Source organism: Molothrus aeneus, unplaced genomic scaffold (genome assembly GCF_037042795.1).
Source record: "Molothrus aeneus isolate 106 unplaced genomic scaffold, BPBGC_Maene_1.0 scaffold_35, whole genome shotgun sequence".
Lineage (NCBI taxonomy): Eukaryota > Metazoa > Chordata > Aves > Passeriformes > Icteridae > Molothrus > Molothrus aeneus.
Window position 1 is genome coordinate 4,051,666 of NW_027099016.1, and position 26,427 is coordinate 4,078,092.

Sequence of the window (26,427 nt, forward strand, 5' to 3'; positions counted from 1 at the left end):
CTGGGCACACCTGGATACCAGAACATCTGCACACCTGCATCCCTGCACACCTGAACATCTGCACATCTGAATCCCAGCACACCTGAATCCCTGCACACCTGGATCCCTGCACACCTGGATCCCTGCACACCTGAACATCTGCACACCTGAATATCTGCACACCTGGATCCCTGCACACCTGAACATCTGCACATCTGAATCCCAGCACACCTGGATCCCTGCACACCTGGATCCCTGCACACCTGAACATCTGCACACCTGAATATCTGCACACCTGAGCTCCAGCAGCATCATCCACCAGATCCCTGCACACCTGAGCACACCTGAGCACACCTGTACCACTCACACCTGAGCAAACCTGTGTCACTCACACCTGGGTAGACCTGAGCACACCTGTGTCACTCACACCTGAGCACACCTGGATCCCTCACACATCTGTGTGACTTACAGCTGAGCACACCTGAGCACACCTGGATCCCTCACACATCTGTGTCACTTACAGCTGAGCACACCTGAGCACACCTGTGTCAGTCACACACGTGGGTATGCCTGAGCACACCTGTAGCACTCACACCTGAGCACACCTGTGTCACTCACACACCTGAGCACCCCTGTGTCAGTCACACCTGAGTCCCTACCTGGTCCAGCCAGCTCTCGTCCATGGACTTGGAGCACTCCTAGAGCTTGTACTCCTCACACCTGGGCACACCTGTGTCACTCACACACCTGGGTCACTCACACCTGTACTAATCACACACCTGTCCCAGTCACACCTGTATCACTCACACCTGAGTCCCTACCCGGTCCAGCCGGCTCTTGTCCATGGACTCAGAGCACTCCTTGAGCTTGTACTCCTCACACCTGAGCACACCTGTCCCAGTCACACACCTGTGCCAGTCACACCTGTCCCAGTCACACCTGTGCCAGTCACACCTGCACGCTCACACCTGAGTCCCTACCCGGTCCAGCCGGCTCTCGTCCATGGACTTGGAGTACTCCTTGAGCTTGTACTCCTCGCGCTCGATGTGCGCGCTCTCGATGTCGGCCGACAGGTGCGGCATGTTGGACACCCAGGCCACCGTGCGCTCCGACGCCGGCAGCACCGGGTTCAGCGTGGACGGCGTCTGCGACGCCTGCGGGGACACGGGGACAGTGAGGGGACACGGGGACAGCGAGGACACGGGGACAGCGGGGACAGTGAGGGGACATGGGGACATGGGGACAGCCCAGGGACATGGAGACATGGAGGGGACATGGGGACAGTGAAGGGACATGGGGACAGCAGGGACAGCGGGGGCAGTGAGGGGACATGGGGACACGGAGGGGACATGGGGACAGCCCAGGGACATGGGGACATGGAGGGGACATGGGGACACGGGGACACGGAGGGGACATGGGGACAGCCCAGGGACATGGGGACAGTGGACAGCCCAGGGACATGGGGACAGTGGGGACATGGGGACAGGGAGGGGACATGGGGACAGCCCAGGGACATGGGGACATGGGGACAGCAGGGACAGCGGGGACACGGAGGGGACATGGGGACAGCCCAGGGACATGGGGACAGTGGACAGCCCAGGGACATGAGGACAGTGGGGACATGGGGACAGGGAGGGGACACAGTGACATTGGAGACACAGGGACAGCCCAGGGACATGGGGACAGTCCAGAGACACAGGGACAATGAGGGGATACGGGAACATGGGGACAGTGAGGGGACAGCATGGGGACAGCGGGCACAGTGAGGGCACATGGGGACAGTGTAGGGACATGGCGACAGTGTGGGAACATGGGGACACAGGGACAGTGAGGGGACAGTGAGGAGACATGGGGACAGTCCAGGGACATGGGGACAGTGGGGACACGGGGACAATGAGTGGACAGTGAGGGGACACCAGGACAGTGGGGACAGTGAGGGGACACCAGGACACAGGGACAGTGAGTGGACAGTGAGGGGACATGGGGACAGTGAGGGGACAGTGTGGGAACACGGGGACAGTGTGGGGACAGTGAGGGGACACCAGGACACAGGGACAGCGCAAGGACATCAGGGGAAAAGGGACATCGGGATGTGATGGGACACAGGGACACAGAGGGACACGGCAAGGCAGGGACATGGGGACATTGTGAGAGATGGGGACACCAGGGACACGAGGATATTGGGTGTGTGGAGATACAGGGACATGGGGACATCAGGGATGTGGGGACATTGTGAGAGATGAGGATGTGGGGACATGGGGACACAGCGGGACAGCAGGGACATTGGGGGACATGGGGACATCAGGGGAATATTGGAATATGGAAGAGATGGGGGACACAGCAGCCACGGGGATAAGGGGAACATTGGGGACATCAGGGGGACATTGGGGACACCGGGCAGGCATGGGGACAGGGGGATGTGGGGACACAGGAGGACATTGGGGGGACACAGGGGGACACAAAGATGAGTTCGGTTCCCCCTTCACCATCCTGTCCCCAGCATGTCCCATGTCCCACATGCCAATGTCCCCGTGTCCCCCAATGTCCCCTCTGTCCCCCACACCCTCCACACCCCACACATCCCCGAGCCTCCAATATCCCCCCATGTCCCTGATGTCCCCATGTGTCCCCAGTGTCCCCATATCCCACACATCCCTCAGTGTCCCCAGTGTCCCCATATCCCACACATCCCTCAGTGTCCCCAGTGTCCAAGTCCCTCACGCCCCTCAATGTCCCCAATGTCCTCATATCCCCCCAAGTCCTCAGTGTCCCCTGAGTGTCCCCAGTGTCCCCACATCTCCCCACACCCCCCAATGTCCCGCATGTCCCCAATGTCCCCCACACCCTCCAATGTCCCCAATGTCTGCATTTCCCCCCATGTCCCCGGTGTCCCCATGTCCTCACACCTCGCAACACCCTGCGCATCCCCCCAAATCCCACACATCCCTTCACTTTCCCAATGTCCCCAGTGTCCCCGAAGTCCCCCACACCCACAATGTCCCCAGTGTCCCCCCATGTCCCCCCCATGTCCCCAACCTCCCATATCCCCCCATGTCCCCATGTCCCGTCTGTCCCCCCTGTCCCTACTGCTGTCCCCTCTCTCCTCTCTACCCCCTCCCTCCCGCAGTCCCCCCTGTCCCCTCTGTCCCCGCCGCTGTCCCCTCTGTCCCCGCTGCCGTCCCCCCTGTCCCTGCCGCTGTCCCCGGTGCTGTCCCCGGTGCTGTCCCCCCCGGTGCTGTCCCCTCCGTCCCTGCCGCTGTTCCCTCTGTCCCCCCTGTCCCCCCTGTCCCCTCTGTCCCCCCTGTCCCCTCTGTCCCCTCTGTCCCCGGTGCCGTCCCCCCTGTCCCTGCCGCTGTCCCCGGTGCTGTCCCCTCTGTCCCCTCCGTCCGCGCCGCTGTTCCCTCAGTCCCTCCTGTCCCCTCTGTCCCCGCCGCTGTCCCCGCCGCTGTCCCCGCTGTCGCCTCGCTGTCCCCGCCTCTGTCCCGGTGCTGTCCCCTCACCTGTTTGGTGACGGGCGGTTTCATGCCGGCCACCGAGGCCTCCTTGGCCAGCGAGGGCTGGCGGGACCGGGCCGGGCCGTAGGCGGGCTCGGGCGATGCCAGCAGGTTCCCGCTGGCCGGGCGCGGCTTTTGGGGCACCCCCAGCGCCTGCGGGCCCCCGCCCCCTTTTCCCGCCCGCGACCCCCGCGGGGTGGGCGGCGGGGGGGCCCCGATGGTGATCTGGGGGGGCGCCAGCGTGTCCTGGAGCGACAGCTGCCTGCGCCCGAAGTCTCCTCCGGGCCGCCCGAACTCGTCGCTGTAGCTGTGGCTGTGCGTGATGTGTTTTTGGGGAGGGGTCGCCAGCTCCTCGCTCTTGCTGTAGCCGTGCAGCGGCGGCGGGGCGACTCCCCCCACGTAGTGTCCCCCGTCCGGTGGGCCGCCCCCCTCGCCCCTCCCGCCGCCGCCCCCTCCTCCTCCTCCTCCTCCTCCGGGCCCGTCGGGGCCGCGCAGGGGCCCGTCGGCGGCCAGGTGGAAGAGCGGGTTCTGGAAGGAGAGCGGCACCCGCAGCTGCGGCCCGCCGGGCTCGGGCACGCCCAGGCGCGGCGGGGCCAGGCTGGAGGCGCTGCCCTGCGAGAGCCGCCCGGGCCGCAGCCCCCCTTGGCCCGCGCCCCCCGGCGCCGCGCCCCCGGCCAGCAGCTCGGCCGGCAGGCTGGGGATGCTGTCCACGCGTCCGTCCTGCAGGTCCAGCATGGAGACGCTCTTGCCCACGCCCAGCGCGCCGCCGCGGCCGCCCTCGGGCTCGGTGAGGTCCGAGCTGCTGGTGCAGTAGGCGGGCGAGGAGCGGGCGAGCGGCGGGCGGCTCAGCACCAGCACCTCCGGAGGACCCTTCTCCTGCGGCGGCGACGGCAGGCGCGGCACGTCCATGGAGCTGCGCGAGGGACGGACGGACGGACGGACGGGGGAACGGGGATGAGGGGATGAGGGGATATGGGGAGGGATGTGGGGTATGGGATGTGGGGATATTGGGGAGGATGTGGGGAGGGATGGGGGATATGGGGATGTGGGGGATATGGGCAGATGGGATGGGATATGGGGATATGGGATATGGGGACATGGGATATGGGAGATGGGATATGGGGATATGGGATATACGGGATGCGGATATGGGATATGGGGATATGGGATATGGGGATATGGGGATATGGGATATGGGATATGGGGATATGGGATATGGGGATATGGGATATGGGATATACGGGATGCAGATATGGGATGGGATATGGGATATGGGGATATGGGGATATGGGATATGGGGATATGGGATATGGGATATGGGATATGGGATATGGGGATATGGGATGGGATATGGAATATGGGATATGGGGAGATGGGATATGGGATATACGGGATGCGGATATGGGATGGGATATGGGATATGGGGATATGGGATATGGGGATATGGGATATGGAGATATGGGGATATGGGGATATGGGGATATGGGATATGGGGATATGGGATATGGGATATGGGATATGGGGATATGGGATATGGGATATGGGATATACGGGATGCAGATATGGGATGGGATATGGGATATGGGATATGGGGATATGGGATATGGGGATATGGGATATGGGATATGGGGATATGGGGAGATGGGATATGGGATATGGGATATGGGATATGGGATTGGGATATGGGATATGGGATGGGATATGGGATATGGGATATGGGATATGGAATATGGGATATGGGATATGGGATATGGGATATGGGATATGGGGATATGGGATATGGGATATGGGGATATGGGATATGGAATATGGGATATGGGGAGATGGGATATGGGATATGGGATATGGGGATATGGGATATGGGATATGGGATATGGGATATGGGATATGGGATTGGGATATGGGATATGGGATATGGGATATGGGATTGGGATATGGGATATGGGATTGGGATATGGGATATGGGATACGGGATAGGAAATGGGATGGGGAGATGGCGAGGGATGGAGGGGACACGGGATCGGGGGCAGGGGATGGAGGATGGGGGGTACGGGACGGGGAACACGCACGGGGTGGGGGCGGTTGGACGCGGCCCCAAATCCATCTCTGGGATCGTTGTCCCGCTGCTGTCCCAGGCCCGTCCCATCCCCGCCTGTCCCATCCCCAGCCTGAACATTCCCGTCCCATCCCAAACATTCCCACCCCAAACATTCCCATCCTCATCCCAAACATTCCCATCCCATCCCAAACATTCCCATCCCAAACATTCCCATCCTCATCCCAAACATTCCCATCCCATCCCAAACATTCCCGTCCCCATCCTGAACATTCCCATCCCAAACGTTCCCATCCCCGCCTGTCCCATCCCCAGCGTGAACATTCCCATCCTCATCCCAAACATTCCCATCCCAAACATTCCCATCCCATCCCAAACATTCCCATCCCCATCCTGAACGTTCCCATCCCAAACGTTCCCATCCCATCCCAAATGTTCCCGTCCCCACCCCTGTCCCCGATCCCAGTTTCATCCCCATCCCAATCCCAATCACCATCCCCATCCTGATCCCAATGCCCAAACCCCAATCCCCAAATCCCAAACCCCAAACCCCAAAAATCCCAAACCCCCAAAATCCCAAACTCCAAACCCCAAAAATCCCAAACCCCAAATCCCAAAATCCCAAACCCAATTCCCAAATCCCAAACCCCAAACCCCCAAACCCCAATCCCCAAATCCCAAACCCCAAATCCCAAAATCCCAAACCCCAAATTCCCCAAACCCCAAACCCCAAAAATCCCAACCCCCAAATCCCAAAATCCCAAACCCCAATTCCCAAACCTCAAATCCCAAACCCCAAACCCCAAACCGCCCAATTCCCAAATTCCCAGGCCCCATCCCTCACCTGTTGAGCCCCCGGACCATGTAGGACTGAAGATCCACGGAGCTGTGGGACAGGTGAGGGACAGGTGAGACCCCCAGGTGAGACCCGGGGACACCTGGGACAGGTGGGGACACCAGGGGCATGGGAAAGGGACAGGTGACACCCCTGGGGACACCTGGGACAGGTGGGGACATGGGGGGACCCAGGGCAGGACAGGTGACACCCCCAGGTGACACCCCAGGTGAGACCCAGGGACACCTGGGACAGGTGGGGACATGGGGGGACCCAGGGCAGGACAGGTGACACCCCCAGGTGAGACCCAGGGAGCCCAAGGGAACATGGAGGGGACAGGTGAGACCCTCAGGTGAGATCTGGGGACACCAGGGACAGGTGGGAGCACCACACCCAGGGGGACACAAGGAGGGACAGGTGACACCTCCAGGTGAGGCCAGGGACCCTGGGACAGGTGGGGACGTGGGGGGACACCAGGAGGACACCGGGAGGGACAGGTGACACCCCCAGGTGAGGCCAGGGACACCTGGGACAGGTGAGGGCACCACGGGACACAGGGGGGGACAGGTGAGACCCCAGGTGAGACCCGGCAGCAACAGGTGACATTGGGGTCACAGGTGGGACGTGAAGGTCCTGCAGGTATTTGGGGTCAACATGGGGACATGGGGGGGGGTCACAGGTGGGTGGAGTCACCCCAGGTGAGAGTGAGGGCCACCAGGTGCGGCCAGGTGAGACAGGGCACACCTGGAGGTTCCCTAGCCCACCTTGGCCATGCAACTGGACCCAAGGGGGGGGTGACAGGTGAGAGCGAGGGCCACCAGGTGAGACAGGGGGCACTTTGGCCACACAACACAATGGGACACGACAGGTGGGTGGGACCACTCCAGGTGAGGGCAGGTGAGGCCTCAGCCACAGAACCAGACATTGGGGGGGGGGCAGGTAGGTAGGGCCACCCCAGGTGAGACCAATGGTCACCAGGTGAGGCCAGGTGAGACAGGGGGGACACCTGAACCACACAACCAGACACGATGGGGGGGTGGGGCCAGCCCAGGTGAGGCCAGGTGAGGCAGGGGGACACCTTGGCTGCACAAGGGGACACAGACAGGGGGTGGCAGGTGGGTGGAGCCGCCCCAGGTAAGACCAGGTGAGACAAGGTGAGATGGAGGGGATCTTGGCCACACAACAGGACAGGACAGGGGGGTGGGGCCAGCCCAGGTGAGACCAATGGCCACCAGGTGAGACAGGGGGACACCTTGGCCACACAAGGGCACCCCACGGGATGGGTCACAAGGGGGTGGGGCCAGCCCAGGTGAGGCCAGGTGAGACCTTGGCCACGCAACTGGACACAAGGGGGCGGGGTCACAGGTGAGAGCAAGGGCCACCAGGTGAGATGGAGGAGTCACCTTTGTCACACGACGGGGTGGGTGGGGCCAGGCCAGGTGAGGCCAGGTGAGAAGGAGGGGTCACCTTGATCACACAAGGGGCGAGGGGGGGGGTGACAGGTAGTTGGGGGCACCCCAGGTGAGCCAGGTGCCACCTCAGCCCCACAGGCAGACCCGGGGGAGGGCGGGGCCGGGCGGGTGCGCTCACCTGTTGAGGTCGCGCACCAGGTAGGGCTGCAGGTCGGCCGAGGGCCCGCGCAGCACCAGCCCCTTGGGCGGCAGCCGCTCGCCCTGGCTGGGCTGGCGCTGCAGGTGAGGGTTCCGCAGCGCCACGCTGATGTCGGTCAGCAAGCGGGGCAGGGGACCCAGCTTCAGCAGCGCCTCCTGCGGGGGGGACAGGTGAGAGCACCTGGGCGCACCTGAGTGCACCTGGGCACACCTGAGTGTGCCTGGAACCTCATCCAGGGAAACCCCAATGCCTGCAATGGGGCCCAGCTTCAGCAGCGCCTCCTGCGGGGGCACAGGTGAGAGCACCTGAGTGCACCTGAGTGCGCCTGGGCACACCTGGGCACACCTGAGCGTGCCTGGGCACACCTGGGCACACCTGGGCACACCTGGGAACATCTGAGTGTGCCTGGAACCTCAACTAGAGCAGCCCCAATGCCTGCAATGGGGCCCAGCTTCAGCAGCGCCTCCTGCGGGGGCACAGGTGAGAGCACCTGGGCACACCTGGGCACACCTGAGCATGCCTGGGGGCACCTGAGTGTGCCTGGAACCTCAACTAGAGCAGCCCCAATGCCTGCAATGGGATCCAGCTTCAGCAGCGCCTCCTGCGGGGGCACAGGTGAGAGCACCTGAGTGCACCTGAGTGCGCCTGGGCACACCTGGGCACACCTGAGCGTGCCTGGGCACACCTGGGCACACCTGGGCACATCTGAGTGTGCCTGGAACCTCAACTAGAGCAGCCCCAATGACTGCAATGGGACCCAGCTTCAGCAGCGCCTCCTGCGGGGGCACAGGTGAGAGCACCTGGGCACACCTGGGCACACCTGAGCATGCCTGGGGGCACCTGAGTGTGCCTGGGCACACCTGGGCACACCTGGGCACACCTGGGAACATCTGAGTGTGCCTGGAACCTCAACTAGAGCAGCCCCAATGACTGCAATGGGACCCAGCTTCAGCAGCGCCTCCTGCGGGGGCACAGGTGAGAGCACCTGAGTGCACCTGAGCGTGCCTGGGCACACCTGGGCACATCTGAGTGTGCCTGGAACCCCAACTAGAGCAGCCCCAATGACTGCAATGGGACCCAGCTTCAGCAGCGCCTCCTGCAGAGGACAGGTGGGAGCACCTGAGCACACCTGAGGGCACCTGAGCACACCTGAGGAACCTCACTGACTGCAATAGGGCCCAGCTTCAGCAGCGCCTCCTGTGGGACAGGTGAGCACACCTGAGAGCGCCTGAGTGCACCTGGGATCACCTGAAAACACCTGGGAGCAGCTGAGCACACCTGAGTGCCCCTCAGTGCACCTGGGGGCACCTGGGACCTTATCTAGGGGTACTGCAATCACTGCAATGGGGCCCAGCTTCAGCAGCGCCTCCTGCAGGGGCAGGTGAGCACACCTGAGTGCACCTGAGTGTGCCTGAGCACACCTGAGTGCACCTGGGAGCACCTGGGACCTCATCCAGGGGTGCCCCAATGACTGCAATGGGGCCCAGCTTCAGCAGCGCCTCCTGCGGGGGGCACTCAGCACACCTGGGCACACCTGGGCACACCTGGGGAGCTCACCTGGGGCGACCCATGGGGGGGCGGGGAGATGTCACCTGCCCATGGCCATCCCCAGGTGAGGCTGAGGCTGCACAGGTGAGGCCATCACCGTACAGGTGAGGCTGTGGTGGGTTCCCCAGGTGTGCCCAGGTGCGTTACCTTGCTGAGCTGGCTCATGACCTCCCGGAGCAGCTCAGGCAGGATGTCCCTCCCCATGGCCACCCCCCAGGTGTCCCCCAGGTGAGGCTGTGGCTGCACAGGTGAGGCTGTAGCTGCACAGGTGAGGCTGTGGCTGCACAGGTGAGGCTGTGGCTGCACAGGTGAGGCCCTGGCGGGCTCCCCAGGTGTGCCCCAGGTGCGTTACCTTGCTGAGCTGGCTCATGACCTCCCAGAGCAGCGCGTGCAGCGTGGACAGCTCGCGGCCCAGGTCGATGTAGCCCTCGAAGCTGGTGCTGTTGGTGAGCGTGTCCAGGTTGGAGATCTCGTACAGGAACTGCTGCATGCTGGCCCACTCCAGCTCCAGGAACTCGTTCATGAACGCCATGTACTCCTCCTTGCTCCCGAACCTGCACAGGTGAGCACAGGTGAGGCCGGGGCCACCAGGTGGGCGGGGACACCCAACAGGTGAGGGCGGGGCTGGCAGGTGGGCAGGAATATCACTGGACAGGTGAGAGCGGGGCTGGCAGGTGGGTGGGGACATCCAACAGGTGAGGGCGGGGCCGGCAGGTGGGCGGGGACACCCAACAGGTGAGGGCGGGGCCGGCAGGTGGGCAGGGACATCCAACAGGTGAGGGCGGGGCTGGCAGGTGGGCAGGAACATCACTGGACAGGTGAGAGCGGGGCTGGCAGGTGGGCGGGGACACCCAACAGGTGAGGGCGGGGCCGGCAGGTGGGCAGGAACATCACTGGACAGGTGAGAGCGGGGCCGGCAGGTGGGCAGGGACACCCAACAGGTGAGGGCGGGGCCGGCAGGTGGGCAGGGACATCCAACAGGTGAGGGCGGGGCTGGCAGGTGGGCAGGAACATCACTGGACAGGTGAGAGCGGGGCTGGCAGGTGGGCGGGGACACCCAACAGGTGAGGGCGGGGCCGGCAGGTGGGCAGGAACATCACTGGACAGGTGAGAGCGAGGCTGGCAGGTGGGTGGGGACATCCAACAGGTGAGGGTGGGGCCGGCAGGTGGGCAGGAACATCACTGAACAGGTGAGGGCAGGGCCGGCAGGTGGGCAGGGACACCCCCAGCAGGTGGGAGCAGGGCCAGCAGGTGAGCCCCGGCAGGTGAGGGGTGTTCCCAGTGTGAGGGGTGGGGTGGGAGGTGAGGGGGGTTCTCCATCATCCATCATCAGCTGTTGTCATCCGTTGTCATCATCATCATCAACCACCATCATCCTTCATCAATCCATCACCATCCTCCATCACCATCCATCATCATCATCATCATCATCATCATCATCATCATCCAATGTCATTTGTCATCCATCATCGTCATCCATCATCATCCTTCATCCATCATCATCTGTCATGCATGGTTATCCATCATCCATTGTCATCATCGTCATCATCATCCATTGTCATCATCCATCATCCATCCATCATCCATCATGACCCATCATCCATCATCCACCATCCATCATCATCATCATCAACCACTGTTATCACCCATCATCATCCATCATCCATCATCATCATCCATCATCATCCACTGTCATCATCCATCATCCATCCATCATCATCTGTCATCTGTATTCCATCATCATCTATCATCCATCATGACCCATCATCCATCATCCATCATCATCATCAACCACTGTTATCATCCATCATCATCCTTCATCCATCATCATCTATCATCCATGGTTATCTGTAATCCATTGTCATCATCGTCATCATCATCCATTGTCATCATCCATCATCCATCCATCATCCATCATGACCCATCATCCATCATCCACCATCCATCCATCATCCATCATCATCCATTGTCATCATCCACTGTCCATCATCATCATCCCTCATCCATCATCATCCACCTTCCATCATCATCTGTGATCCATCATGACCCACCATCCATCATCATCATCAACAACTGTTATCGTCCATCCATCTGTCCATCCATCATCATCATCAACCACTGTTATCATCCATCCTCCATCATCATCTGTCATGCATCATCATCCTTCATCCATCATCATCATCACCACCTTCCATCCATTATCATCCTTCATTCGTCATCATCTGTCATCCACGGTTATCTGTCATCCATTGTCATCATCGTCACATCATCAATTGCCATCATCCATCATCCATCCATCATCATCTGTCATCCATCATCCACCATCCATCATCATCATCAACCACTGTTATCACCCATCATCATCCATCATCCATCATCATCCACTGTCATCATCCATCATCCATCCATCATCATCTGTCATCTGTATTCCATCATCATCTATCATCCATCATGACCCATCATCCATCATCCATCATCATCATCAACCGCTGTTATCATCCATCATCATCCGCCATCCATCATCATCTGTCATCCATGGTTATCTGTAATCCATTGTCATCATCATCCATTGTCACCATCCATCCATCATCCATCCATCATCCACCATCCATCCATCCATCGTCATCCATCATCATCTGTCATCCATCATCCATCATCCATCATCATCCATTGTCACCATCCATCATGCATCCATCATCATCCTTCATCCATCATCATCTGTCATCCATGGTTATCTGTAATCCATTGTCATCATTGTCATCATCATCCATTGTCACCATCCATCCATCATCCACCATCCATCCATCCATCGTCATCCATCATCATCCCTTGTCACCATCCATCATGCATCCATCATCATCCTTCATCCATCATCATCTGTCATCCATGGTTATCTGTAATCCATTGTCATCATCATCATCATCCATTGTCACCATCCATCATGCATCCATCATCATCCGCCTTCCATCATCAGGTGAATCTTCCATCTGTGATCCATCCTGACCCACCATCCACCATCCATCATCATCATCATTGACTGTTATCATCCGTCCATCAGCCCACACCCATCCATCTCCACCCATCCCCCCCTCCCTGCCCCCACCCCTCCCCGGTCCCTCCCGCCGCCGCTGCCACCGCCGCCCTCACTTGGTGAAGTTGGCCAAGTTCTGGATGACCTTGGCGATGAGGGTCAGCGTCCGCGCCGTCTGCTCGTCGGGGTACTCCTGCATGAGGCCGAAGAGGCTGGGGGACATGACGGCGGGGCACAGGAAGCGCAGGAAGAGCGAGGCGCTGATCAGGCGGTCGGCGATGTCCTCGCGCCCGCGCTCGGCGCAGCGCAGCCGCCACGAGGCGAACACCTCCTTCAGCTCCCGCGGGAACACGCTGGGCGCGGCGGGACACGGTGGGACGTCACACGGCGTCACGCGGAGCTCGGGGACAGCCCCGCCGCATCCCCCACACTCACCAGTGGGAGTTGACCACCTTGCAGAGCGCCAGCTCGCAGCACATGCGCAGGTTGGCCTGGTGGTCGGCCAGCGTGGAGGCCGAGCACTTCATGGGGTCCACCTCGCAGTTCTCCTCCGACTCGTAGAGCGCGCGGATGAACTCGCCTGCGGCACGGCGCGGGGACACCGAGGGGACACCGAGGGGACACCGAGGGGCGGGGGGAGAAGGGACCCAGACGTGTCATGGAGCGGGGAAGGGACCACCCAAGGATCTCATGGTGGTGGGGATGGTACATGGCCATGAGTGAGGAACACCCAAAGATCTCAGGATGGTGGTGATGGAACATGACCGTGAGTGGAGACCACCCATTGACCTAATGGACATGAAATGGGACCACCCAATCATGTCATGGATGTGAGAAAGGACCACCCAAAGATCTCATGACGGTGGTGATGGAACATGGCCATGAGTGGGGACCACCCGACTGTGTCATGGCCATGAAAAGGGAGACCCATCCAATGACCAAATGGACAGAGTGGGACCACCCAACCATGTCATGGATGTGAGAAGGGACCAGACAATGATCTCATGATGGTGGGGATGGAACATGGCCATGCATGGGGGGACCACCCAATGGTCTAATGGCCATCAGGAACACCCAATGATCTCATGACAGCCGTGATGGAACCTGGCCATGAGTGGAGACCACCCAATGACCTAACGGCCATGAGTGGGGACAACCCGATCGTGTCATGGCCATGAAACGGGACCATCTAAAGATCTCATGATGGTGGCAATGGAACACGACTGTGAGTGGGGACCATCCAGTGATCTAATGGCCATGAGTGGGGACCCATCCAATGACCTAATGGCCATGAGAACTGACCACCCTACCCTGTCACGGATGTGAGAAGGGACCACCCAAAAACCTCATGATGGTGGTGATAGAACATGAACTTGAGTGGGACCATCCAATGACCTAATGGCCACGAGCAGGGACTACCCAAAGATCTCATGCTGGTGGCAATGGAACATGGCCATGCATGGGAGCCACCCAACCATGTCATGGACAGGACCACCCAAAGATCTCATGATGGTGGTGATGGAACATGACCATGAGTGGGGACCATCCAATGCCTAATGGCCATGAGTGGGGACCACCCAACCATGTCATGGCCATGAAAAGGGACCACCGAAAGATCTCATGATGGTGGTGATGGTGATGGAACATGACCATGAGTGGGGACCATCCAGTGATCTAACGGCCATGAGTGAGGACCACCCAATGATCTCATGATGGTGGGGATGGAACATGACTGTGAGTGGGGACCACCCAACCATGTCATGGCCATGACAGGGACCACCCAACCATGTCATGGCCATGAAAAGGGACCACACAATGATATCATGAGGGTGATGATGGAACCTGGACATGAGTGAGCACCATCCAATGATCTCATGATGGTGGTGATGGAACCTGGTCATCAGTGGGGACCACCCAACCCTGCCATGACCACAAGAAGGGACCCAGCCCCGTCATGGCCATGAAAAGTGACCACCCAAGATCTCATGATGGTGGTGATAGAACCTGGCCATGAGTGGGGACCACCCAAAGTCTCATGATGATGGTGGTAGTGGAACCTGGAACCACCCAATGATCTCATGGCCATGAGAAGGGACAAGCCAACAATCTCATGATGATGGTGATGGAACCAGGCTGTGAGCAGGGACCTCCCAACCATCTCATGACCACAACAAGGGCCTACTCAACCATGTCGTGGCCATGAGTAGAGACCACTCAAATTTCTTCTGGATGTGAGAAGGGACAATCCAATGATCTAATGATGGTGGTGATGGAATCCAGTCATGTGTGGGACCCCAAACAGTGTCATGGCCACGAGTAGGGACCACCCAACCACGTCATGGCCATGAGAAGGGACAATCCAACCATCTCATGATGGTGGTGATGGAAACTGGCCATGAGTGAGGACCACCCAATGATCTCATGATGGTGGTGGTGGAATTGATCATGTGTGGGATCTCAAACAATGTCATGGACATGAGTAGGGACAATCCAACCATCTCATGATGGTGGTGATGGAACTCAGCCATGAATGGGCACCATCCAATGACCTCATAGCCATCAGTGGGGACCACTCAAGCACCTCATTATGACAAGAAGGAGCCACCAAACCATGTCATGGCCATGAGTGGGGACCACCCAATGGTCACATGGCCATGAGAAGCAGCCACCCAACCATCTCATGGCCATGAGTGGGACCACCCACGCCACCAGGCCCCTGACAAGGAGGCCATGTCCCTTAGGACACCCCCCAGTGCTGCTGGCGCTCACCAATGGCGTCCTTGAGGTATTTCTGGCCGATGAGCTTCAGGTACTCCTCGATGGCTTTGGTGGCCAAGGTGTTCTCCCGGAAGATCAGGTGCTCCCGGTCCATGAAACGATCCACCTCCGTCATGGCCATGTCCGACAGGAAGTCCTGCCCACGATCGTCAGTGTGGGCCGGTGACAGATGTCCTTCTGTCCCATCTCCATCATCCATCCATCCATCCATCCATCCATCCATCCATCCATCCATCCATCCATCCATCCATCCATCCATCCATCTATCATCCATCCATCCATCCATTATCCATCAGTCCATCCATCCCTCCATCCCACAATCCCCTGAAGCCCCACCTTGGCCTTGCCGGTGCTCTGCAGGATGTGCACCAGCGCGCAGGCCACCTCCAGCTTCTTCCATCCATCCATCCATCCCAACCCTCCCATCCGTCCACCCATCCATCCATCCATCCCTCCATCCATCCATCCCTCCATCCATCCATCCATCCCTCCATCCCACAATCCCCTGCCATCCCACCTTGGCCTTGCCGGTGCTCTGCAGGATGTGCACCAGCGCGCAGGCCACCTCCTCCTTGCTCTTGACGCTGAGCACGGGCTCCAGCACGGCGCAGAGCATGCGGTAGTTGTTGGTGACGTACTCGGCGAACTCCTTGTAGAGCTCCATGGGCAGGATGCTCATGGTCTGGAAGCGGCTCTTGACGCGCAGCGCCGGGCACCCGGCCTTGCTCTTGCTGCCGCTGGGCTGGCTCAGGGGGTACCACTGCTCGGCGAAGTGCCGCCCGGTGACGCTGGCGATGGGGATGCTCACCATGCCCACATAGTTGCTCTTGTCCTTCTTCCTCTTCTTGTCGGTGTCCTTGTAGAGGTGCAGGCGGATGGTGCGCACGGCGGGCAGGTTGTTGAACTCGAAGTGCTCGCCCCAGAAGACGTTGTCGGTGCGGGCCTTGCTGGTGGTGCGCGCGTACAGCATGTCGTCCAGGCACAGCTCGCAGTAGTAGCGCTTCTTGGGCGGCAGGTCGCGCGCCTCGATCACCCACAGCTTCAGCACGTTGTCCACGCGCCGGCTGTTGTCCTGCGGGGTCGGGGCACCGCACGGTGGTGATGCCCGCGGAGCGGCTCGGAGCCGCGACGGGCTGTCCTTGGCCAGGCTGGCATCAAGGCCAGGTGGACATCCCCAGTGACACCAGGTGAGTGTTAACACCAGGTGACCATCAATGCCAGGTGACCGTCAACACCCCTGACCATCAATGCCACCTGACTATCAACACCCACTGACCATCAATGCCAGGTGGCCATCCCCACTGACACCAGCTGACCATCAATACCAGGTGACCCCAATTGCTGCCAGGTGATCCTTAACACCAGCTGATCCTCCATGCCAGGTGACCATCAACACCCACTGACCATCAAGGCCAGGTGATCATCAAGACCAGGTGACCATCCCCACTGCCATCAGGTGATCATTGGCATCAGCTGACCATCAATGCCAGGTGACCATCAACGCCAGGTGGCCATCCTCAATGACACCAGGTGATTGTTAACACCATCTGACCATCAACGTCAGGTGACCATCCTCAATGACACCAGGTGATTGTTAACACCATCTGACCATCAACGCCAGGTGACCATCCTCAATGACACCAGGTGATCGTTAACACCATCTGCCAGCTGACCATCAACACCAGGTGGCCATTAACACCAGGTGACCATCAGTGCCAGGTGACCATCAATGCCAGGTGATCATTAACACCCCATTGTCACCAGGTGATCGTTAATACCAGCTGACCATCAACACCCACTGACCATCAATGCCAGCTGACCATCAACACCCACTGACCATCAACACTGGGTGATCATTCCCATTGCCACCCGTTGGTTGTTAACACCAGCTGGCCATCAACAGCAGCTGGTAATCAACACCAGCTGACCATCAACATGAGCTGACCATCACCACCCACTGACCATCACCACCAATTGACCATCCCCAGTTGATCATTAACACCAGTTGTGCATCTACACCAGCTGACCATTGACATCAGCTGACCACACTCATCACCATTGCTCAACCATCCTCACCCCCACCAGCTGACCATCAACACCAGCTGACCATCAACACCATGAACACCCTCAGCACCAGCTGACCATCAACACCAGCTGACCATCAACATCATGAACACCCTCAGCACCAGCTGACCATCAACACCAGATGACCATCAACATCATGACCACCCCTATCACCAGCTGACCATCAACATCCCCTCCAACTGACCACCCAGATGACCATCAACACCTGCTGACCAGGCTCGTCACCATTAGTTGGCGAACACCAACAGACCATCCCCATTCCCACCAGATGACCACCAACACCACTCGACCATTCCCAACCCCACCAGCTGACCATCAAAACACAGGTGACTGTCAAGACCAGTTGACCAGGCTCATCACCACTGCTTGACCATCCTTATCCCCGCTGACCATCAAACACCAGCTGACCACCTCCATTATCAGTTAACCACCACCACCAGTTTACCGTCAAACACCAGTTAACCATTGGCACCAGATGACCAACCCCATCAGCTGACCATCACCACCAGCTGACCACCTCCATCACTAATTGATCATCAATATCAGCTGTCCACTTCCATCACCAGTTGACCATCGACATCATAACCATCTCCATCCCCATCTGACCATCAAACACCAGCTGACCATCAAACACCAGCTGACCATCAACACCATGACCATCCCCACCAGCTGACCATCAAAATCAGCTGACCATCAACACCATGACCATCCCCACCAGCTGACCATTCCCATGACCAGTTAATCATCGACACCATCTGGCCATTTCCATTCCCACTGCTTCACCATCCCAATGCCCAGTTCATCCTCCCTTGACCAGCTCACCAACACCAGCTGACCATCCCCATCCCACCAGCTGCCCATCCCCATGACCCATTGACTCTCCCCATAACCAGTTGACCATTGAACACCAGTTAATGACCCCAAAGCTCCAGTTGCCCACCCCATGACCCATTGACCAAGTCCATCCCCACAACCAGTTGACCATTGAAAACCAGTTGACCATCAAACACCACTGACCACCCCCATCCCCATGATCCGTTGACCACCCCCATGACCAGCTGACTATCCCCATGACCAGCTGACCACCCCCCATCCCCACCATTTGCCCACCCCCATTGACCAGCTCCCCATCCCCATGACCCACTGACCATCCCCATGACCAGTTGCCCACCCCCATGACCGGTTGACCATTGAACACCAACTGACCATCCCCACCAGTTGACCACTGAACCCCAATGACCATCCCTATCCCCACCAGTTGCCCACACCCATTGCCGGTTGACTCTTCCCATAACCAGCTGACCATCAAACACCAGTTGACCATCAAACACCACTGACCACCCCCATCCCCATGACCAATTGTCCACCCCCATGACCATCTGACCATCCCCATGACCATCTGACCATCCCCATGACCAGTTTCCCACTTCCCTGACCAGTTGCCCACTCCCCATCCCCACCATTTTCCCACCCCCATTGACCAGTTGCCCATCCCCATGACCAATTTCCCACCTCCCAACCAGGTGCCCACCCCCATGACCAGTTGACCATCAAACACCACTGACCACCCCCATCCCTATGACCAGCTGACCACCCCCATGACCAGCTGACCACCCCCATGACCCCTTGACCCTCTCCATAACCAATTGCCCATTGAACACCAGCTGACCATCAAACCCCACTGTCCACCCCCATCCCCTTGACCAGTTGCCCACCCCCACACCCAGTAGCCCCACCCCCACCCCCAGTAGCCCCTCCCCCTGCCCGTAGCCCCTCCCCCCTGCCCTCCCCCACCTTGTTGGGCTTCACGGCGCGCTGCAGGTTCTCGATCCATTTGTCCCTCTCGGCCGCCGACCGGCAGGCGAAACATTTGGTGCCCGACGCCGTCGTCACCTGCGGGCACCGCCCCCAGCCCCAGGTGAGCCACGCGCCCCCCCCCGGGAGGCACCGCCCGGAAGGTTCCGGAAGGTCCCGGAAGGAAGGCGCGCACCTCGAAGCAGAACTCCTGGCCCAGGATGCTGCTGTGCACGGCCTTGATGATGGAATCCTCGTCCAGGTTCAGCTCCAGCGCCTCGGCCGCGCTCGAGGGGCTCAGCAGCGACTCGTGCGAGTGCGACTCCTTAAAGCTCTGCATCAGCCGCGCCCTGCAGCGGGAATGCCGGGAATTCGGGGGGATCCGGAGGGGCTGGTGGGGTTTGGGCTGATTTGGGGGCAGTTCGGGACCATTTGAGGGGCATTTGGGGCCGTCTGGGGGGATTTGGGGGAGTTCATGCGAGTGCGACTCCTCCGAGCTCTGCATCAGCCGCGCCCCCTGCAGCGGGAATTCAGGGAATCTGGGGGGATCTGGGGGGATTTGGGGGGAATTTCGGGGCATTTGGGGGGGTTGAAAATGGATTTAGGGGCATTTTAGGGAGGTTCGTGCGAGGAGTGCGACTCCTTCAAGCTCTGCGTCAGCCGGGCCCTGCAGCGGGAATGTTGGGAATTCGGGGGGATCCGGGGGGGCTGGGGGGATTTCGGGGGGATTTGGGGGGGATCTGGGGAGATTTGGGGGGATCCGGGGACATTTTGGGGAGGTTTGTGTGAGTGCGACTCCTTAAAGCTCTGCATCAGCTGCACCCTGCAGCGGGAATTTCAGAATTTCAGGAATTCGGGAATTTCAGGAATTCGGGGGGGATCCGGGGGGGTCTGCAGGGATCTGGGGTGATCTGGGGGCACTTTGAGGGGATTTGGGGGGGATCTGGGGAGATTTGGGGGTGATTTGAGGGGATTTGGGGGAGTTTGTGTGAGTGCGACTCCTTCAAGCTCTGTGCCCTGGATCGGGGGGTTCGGGAATTTTGGGAATTCGGGGGGATCCGGGTGGTCTGGGGGGATCTGAGGGCATTTTGGGGGGGATTTGTGGGGAGTTTGTGCGAGTGAGACTCCTTCAAGCTCTGCATCAGCCGCGCCCTGCATTGGGAATTTCGGGAATTTTGGGGGATCCGGGGGGGGATTTGGGGGGACTTTGGGGCCATTTTGGGGCATTTTAGGGGGATTTGGGGGGAATTTGGGGGAGTTCATGCGAGTGCAACTCCTTCAAGCTCTGCATCAGCCGCGCCCTGCAGCAGGAATTCAGGGAATTTTGGGGGGATCTGGGGGGATTTGGGGGGAATTAGGGGGAGATTCGTGCGCATGCGACTCCTTCAAGCTCTGCATCAGCCGCGCCCTGGATTGAGGGGTTTGGGAATTTTGGGAATTTGGGGGGGATCCAAGGGATCTGGGGGGGGGGGGGATTTTGGGGCATTTTGGGGGGATTTGGAGCCATTTGGGGAGGTTCATGCAGGTGTGGCTCCCTAAAGCTCTGCATCAGCCGGGCCCTGGATTGGGGGGGGGGGGGGGGGTCAGGAATTTTGGGAATTTGGGGGGGGTCTGGGCGGGATCTGGGGGGATTTGAGGGGATTAGTGAATTTTGGGAATTCAGGGAGATTTGGGGGGGGGGATTTGGGGAGGATTTGGCAAAGATCGGAGGGGTTGGAAAGAGATTTGGGGGGGATTTGAGCGAATTTGGGGGGATTTTGGCAGATTTGGGGAGGTTTGGGGGGTTCTGTAGGGTTTGAGGGGATTTTGGGGGGGTTGGGGGAATTTGGGGAGATTTGAGGGAATTCGGGGGCATTTGAGGAGATTTTGGGAGGATTGGAAGGACTTTTGGGGGATTTTGGGGAATTTTGGGAGATTTGAGAGGATTTGGAGAGATTTGAGGGGATTTTCTGGGAATTTTGGGGGAATTTTGGGGGATTTTGGGCAGTTCCTGGCGGAATTCAGGGCCCCTCCCCCCCCCCGGTGGGACCCCCAAATCCCCCCGGGGTGCCCCCAGGTGTGCCCAGGTGTGCCCAGGTGTGCCCCAGGTGTTGCCGGTACCTGTCACGCTCGGCGCTGTGGGAGCTGCTGGTCCAGTGCCCCCAAATGTCCCCAAATGCCCCCGTGGTGTCCCCAGGTGTGCCCTGATGTCCCCAGGTGTGGCCGGGTCTCCTAGGTGTGTCCCAGGTGTGTTTGCAGGTGTCCCCAGGTGCCCCCAAACTCCCTCAGGTGTGCCCAGATGTGCCCAGGTGTGCCCGCATGTGTCCCCAGGTGACCCCAGGTGTGCCCCCAGGTGTCCCCAGGTGACCCCAAACTCCCTCAGGTGTGCCCAGGTGTGTCCCCAGGTGTGGCTGGGTCTCCTAGGTGTGTCTCAGGTGTCCCCAGGTGCCCCCAAACTCCCTCAGGTGTCCCCAGGCGACCCCAGGTGTGCCCAGGTGATGGCAAAATCCCTCAGGTGTGTCCCCAGGTGTCCCCAGATGTGCCCAGGTGTGTGCCCAGGTGTCCCCAGGTGTGTTTGGTGTTACCTGTCAGGGTGGGCACTGTGGAAGGGGGGCAGGATCTGCTGCCCCAAAACACCCCCAGGTGTGTCCCCAAGGCCCCAGGTGTGCCCAGGTGTGCCCAGGTGTATCCCAGGTGTATCCCAGCTGTACCCAGGTGTGCCCAGGTGTACCCAAGTGTACCCAGGTGTATCCCAGGTATATCCAGGTGTGCCCAGGTGTGCCCAGGTGTATCCCAGGTGTATCCCAGGTGTATCCCAGCTGTACCCAGGTGTATCCCAGGTGTATCCCAAGTTTACCCAAGTGTACCCAGGTGTATCCCAGCTGTACCCAGGTGTGCCCAGGTGTATCCCAGGTGTATCCCAGCTGTACCCAGGTGTGCCCAGGTGTATCCCAGGTATATCCAGGTGTGCCCAGGTGTATCCAGGTGTACCCAGGTGTGTCCAGGTGTATCCCAGCTGTACCCAGGTGTACCCAAGTGTACCCAGCTGTGCCCAGGTGTACCCAAGTGTACCCAGGTGTATCCCAGGTGTATCCCAGCTGTACCCAAGTGTACCCAGGTGTACCCAGGTGTATCCCAGGTGTACCCAGGTTTATCCAGGTGTACCCAGCTGCACCCAGGTGTACCCAGGTGTATCCCAGGTGTATCCCAGGTGTACCCAGCTGTACCCAGGTGTATCCCAGCTGTACCCAAGTGTGCCCAGGTGTGCCCAGGTGTGCCCAGGTGTGCCCAGGTGTGTCTCACCTGTCATGGTCGGCGCTCCGGAAGCGGGGCAGGATCTGCCGGAAGCTGCTGGTCCGGTCCAGCTTGGGCTGGCTCTTGGTGCGCTTGATGGAGCTCTTGAGGCGCCGGCTCAGGAAGCCTTGCTGGGGACACCGGGGGTCAGGGGTCACTCAGGGGTCACCCAGGGGTCAGGGGTCATACAGGGGTCGCAGAGGTCAGGGGCCACCCAGGGGTCAGGGGAAACCTTGCTGGGGACACCTGGGTCATGGGGTCACAGGGTCACCCAGGGGTCAGGGGGCCAGAGGGGTCACTTAGGGGTTGGGGATCACCCAGGGGTCACCCAGGGGTCAGGGGTCATCCAAGGGTCACTGGAGGTCAGAGGTCATCCAGGGGTCAGGGGACATTGGGGTCTGGAGGGTCCGGGGTCACCCAGGGGTCACAGGGACATGGGGGGGTCAAGGGGTCACCCAGGGGTCAGGGGTCATTGGGGTCAAAGGATCACTGAGGGGTCAAAGGTCACCAGGAGATCACCATTGGGTCATTGGGTCACAGTTTCCATGGCAACAAGCAGCAGTTACCATGGCAACCGACTAGTCAGGCACAGAGTGACCCGGTTACCATAGCAACGGCTCACACAGGGTGTCGGTTAACCTGGTTACCATGGCAACGCGTCACTCAGGACGTTGGTTACCCGGTTACCATGGCAACGGACCAGTTACCCTGGCAACGGATCAGTCAGGGCCCAGGTGACCCCCGGTTACCATGGCAACGGGTTATTACAGATCCAGGTCAAGTGGTTACCATGGCAACGGGCAGCACAGGCCCTGGGTTTACCTGGTTACCATGGCAACGAGTGAGTCTGGCCCTGAGTCACCTGGTTACCATGGCAACGGGTTATTCCAGACTCAGGTTACCACGGCAACGGACTATTCAGAACCCAGGTTACTCGGTTACCATGGCAACGAATTAATCCAGACCTGGTTTACCTGGTTACCATGGTAACGGGTCATTCTGGATCTGGGTTACCGGTTGCCATGGCAACAGACTATTCAGCACTTGGGTTGTCCCGTTACCATGGCAACGAATCATTCCAGATCCCAGTTACCTGGTTACCATGGCAACGAATTAGTCCATACCTGGGGTACCCAGTTACCATGGCAACGGGTCATTCTGGGTCACCTGGGTCTGCATCGCCCGTTGCCATGGTGACCGGGTTACCCGGCTCCTGACCTGGCTTAGCCGGTTACCATGGCAACGGGGCAATCAGGGCTGCGGTTGCCACGGAAACAGGTGAGGCCGGGCCTGGTTACCATGGTAACGGGTACCACAGGGCTGCGGTTGCCATGGTGACGGGCAGTGGAGCATCGCGGTTCCCAAGCATGGGGACCACAGGGGTCACGGTAACCATGGCAACGGGGGGGCAATGGGTTACCGTTACCATGGGAACAGGCACAATCATGGTAACCATGGCAACGGGGACGTGCAGGGCCAGAGTAACCATGGCAACGGGCCTGGGACCTGACCCTGGGAAACCAATGCAACACAGAGCTGATGGACCATGGTAACCATGGCAACGGGCAGGACCACAATGACCTTGACGACAGGGATGTGCCAGGCCACGGTAACCATGGCAACAGCTGCCTGGCAACCACGGCAACGTGTGATGGAGGACCGCAGTAACCATGGTGATGGTTCTGCGATGGGGTAACCATGGCAACAGGCATGTAGGGACCATGGCAACCATGGAAAGGGGACCATGGTAACCATGGCAACGTGTGATGGCAAGCCAGAGTAACCATGGGAACGGGTGTGGGATGGGGTAACCACGGCAATGTGCATGTACAGTCCATGGTAACCACGGCAACGTGGAAATAGTGGCCAAAGTAACCATGGCAACACCTGGATGGGACCATGGCAACCATAGCAACGGCTGTGTGATGCAGTAACCATGGCAACATGGAAATGGCAACAGGAGTGTGATGGGGTAACCATGGCAACAGTTACCCCAGTAACCGAGACAATGGATGCATGAGGACCACAGTTACCATGGCAACGGGTGAGGTGTGACTGTGGTAACCAAGTTAACATGGGATCAGGGTAACCATGGCAACGGGTGACAGGGAACACAGTAACCATGGGAATGGCTGAGCACCAGTGTAACCATGGCAACGGGGAGGTGTGTACTTGGTAACCATGGTAACGGGTGTGTGACAGTGTAACCATGGCAACGGGCACGTGGGGACCATGGTAACCATGGCAACGAGTGATGGAGGAACATGAGAACCTTGGCAACGGGCGTGTGATGGGGTAACCATGGCAACGGGTGATGGGTGACTCTGGTGACCATGGCAACGGCCGAGCACCGGTGTAAGCGTGGTAATGGGTGTTGTGCACTTGGTAACCATGGCAACAGGTGTGTGATTGGGGGGGGGGGGACTGTGGTAACCACGGCAACGTGGAAAGCGGGACCAGGGTAACCATGGCAATGTGTGATGGAGGACAACAGTAACCATGGCAACGGGAGTGTGATGGGGTAACCATGGCAACGGGTGCATTGTGACCATGGTAACCATGGCAACAGTTGACAGCACTCACAACAGCCATGACAACGGGTAATGGGGGGGGGGGGAATAGCATGGTAACCATGGCAACGGGTGATGGGGGACAATGGTAACCATGGCAACGGATGACAGTGGCAACCATGGCAACCGGTGCATTGGGACCATGGTAACCATGGCAATGGAGGATAGGTGACAACAGTAACCATGGCAACAGGAATGTGGGGACCACAGTAACCACAGCAATGGATGGGGGGGGAATGACCATGGTAACCATGGCAACGAATGATGGGATACAATGGAGAGCGACCATGGGGTGGGGGGCATGGTTACCATGGCAATGGGGTGTAGGGGACCACGGTAACCACAGCAACGGATGACAATGGTAACCACGGCAACGGGAGGCGGGTGACAGCAGTAACCATGGCAATGGACGATTGGAGAGGGGGGACCACCATGGTAACCATGGCAACGGATGATAGATGACAACGGTAACCATGGCAATGGATGATGGGTGACAACAGTAACTGTGGCAATGGATGATGGGTGACAACAGTAACCATGGCAACGGACGACAGCTGACAATGGTAACCGAAGCAGTAGGGGAGGGGGTGAAGTCCTTGGTAACCATGGCAACGGACGATGTGGGACCACGGTAACCACGGCACCGGTCAGGCCGCGGTTGCCATGGTGACAGGTTGTGGTTGCCATGGAGACAGTCAGGTGGCGGATGCCATGGAGACAGTCAGGCCGCGGTTGCCACGGTGACAGGCGGCGGTTGCCATGGTGATGGTCAGACCATGGTTGCAATGGTAACAGGTTGCGGTTGCCATGGAGACAGTCAGGCCGCGGTTGCCATGGTGACAGGCGCTCACCGAGGGCCGGAAGGGCGGCGCGGGCGGCGCGTCCATGTTGATGCTGAACTGCTTCCCCCCGGGGACGCTCTTCCTGCGGGAGCGGCCGCCGTGGTAATCTGGGAACGGAGGGGGACACGGGGGGGTCAGGGAGCCCCAAAACACGGGGGGAGCCCGAAATCCCAACCCTAAAAACCAGACCCCCAAATAAATCACACCCCAAAACCCAGACCCCAAAATCCCACCCCAAAAAACCAGACCCCAAAATCCCACTCCAAAACCCAGACCCCAAAATCCCACCCCAAAACCCAGACCCCAAAACCCAGACCCCAAAATCCCACCCCAAAAAACCAGACCCCAAAATCCCACCCCAAAACCCAGACCCCAAAATCCCACCCCAAAAAACCAGACCCCAAAATCCCACCCCAAAACCCGGGGGGAAAAACGGGGGGGTCAGGGAGCCCCAACACCCGGGAGGAGACCAAAATCCCAACCCCAAAACCCAGACCCCAAAATCCCAACCCCAAAACCCCATCCCAAAAT

The 26,427-nt window shown here is 59.2% G+C and overlaps 1 protein-coding gene across 19 annotated transcripts in view; it reads right to left on the reverse strand.

Annotated features, from left to right (window-relative positions):
* Nucleotides 1-26,427, reverse strand: part of SYNGAP1 (synaptic Ras GTPase activating protein 1) — a 51,302-nt gene that overhangs the window by 10,747 nt on the left and 14,128 nt on the right. For 15 of the 19 annotated variants that reach the window (XR_010785539.1, XR_010785538.1, XM_066571004.1 and 12 more), the window contains 14 exons: nucleotides 25,906-26,003; nucleotides 22,494-22,615; nucleotides 21,312-21,422; nucleotides 19,408-19,561; nucleotides 19,212-19,310; nucleotides 15,850-16,404; nucleotides 15,324-15,468; nucleotides 12,990-13,134; nucleotides 12,671-12,907; nucleotides 9,876-10,077; nucleotides 7,955-8,130; nucleotides 6,374-6,415; nucleotides 3,480-4,386; nucleotides 960-1,133 (listed from right to left, as the gene is read on the reverse strand). Coding sequence is in view for 17 of the 19 variants with exons in the window: in XM_066571004.1 (XP_066427101.1) it covers nucleotides 960-1,133; nucleotides 3,480-4,386; nucleotides 6,374-6,415; nucleotides 7,955-8,130; nucleotides 9,876-10,077; nucleotides 12,671-12,907; nucleotides 12,990-13,134; nucleotides 15,324-15,468; nucleotides 15,850-16,404; nucleotides 19,212-19,310; nucleotides 19,408-19,561; nucleotides 21,312-21,422; nucleotides 22,494-22,615; nucleotides 25,906-26,003 (3,167 nt within the window). In the remaining 2 variants the exon portion in view is untranslated. The remainder of the gene's footprint in view (nucleotides 1-959; nucleotides 1,134-3,479; nucleotides 4,387-6,373; nucleotides 6,416-7,954; nucleotides 8,131-9,875; nucleotides 10,078-12,670; nucleotides 12,908-12,989; nucleotides 13,135-15,323; nucleotides 15,469-15,849; nucleotides 16,405-19,211; nucleotides 19,311-19,407; nucleotides 19,562-21,311; nucleotides 21,423-22,493; nucleotides 22,616-25,905; nucleotides 26,004-26,427) is intronic. The other 4 variants (XM_066571011.1, XM_066571010.1, XM_066571018.1 and 1 more) reach the window with 1 other exon arrangement.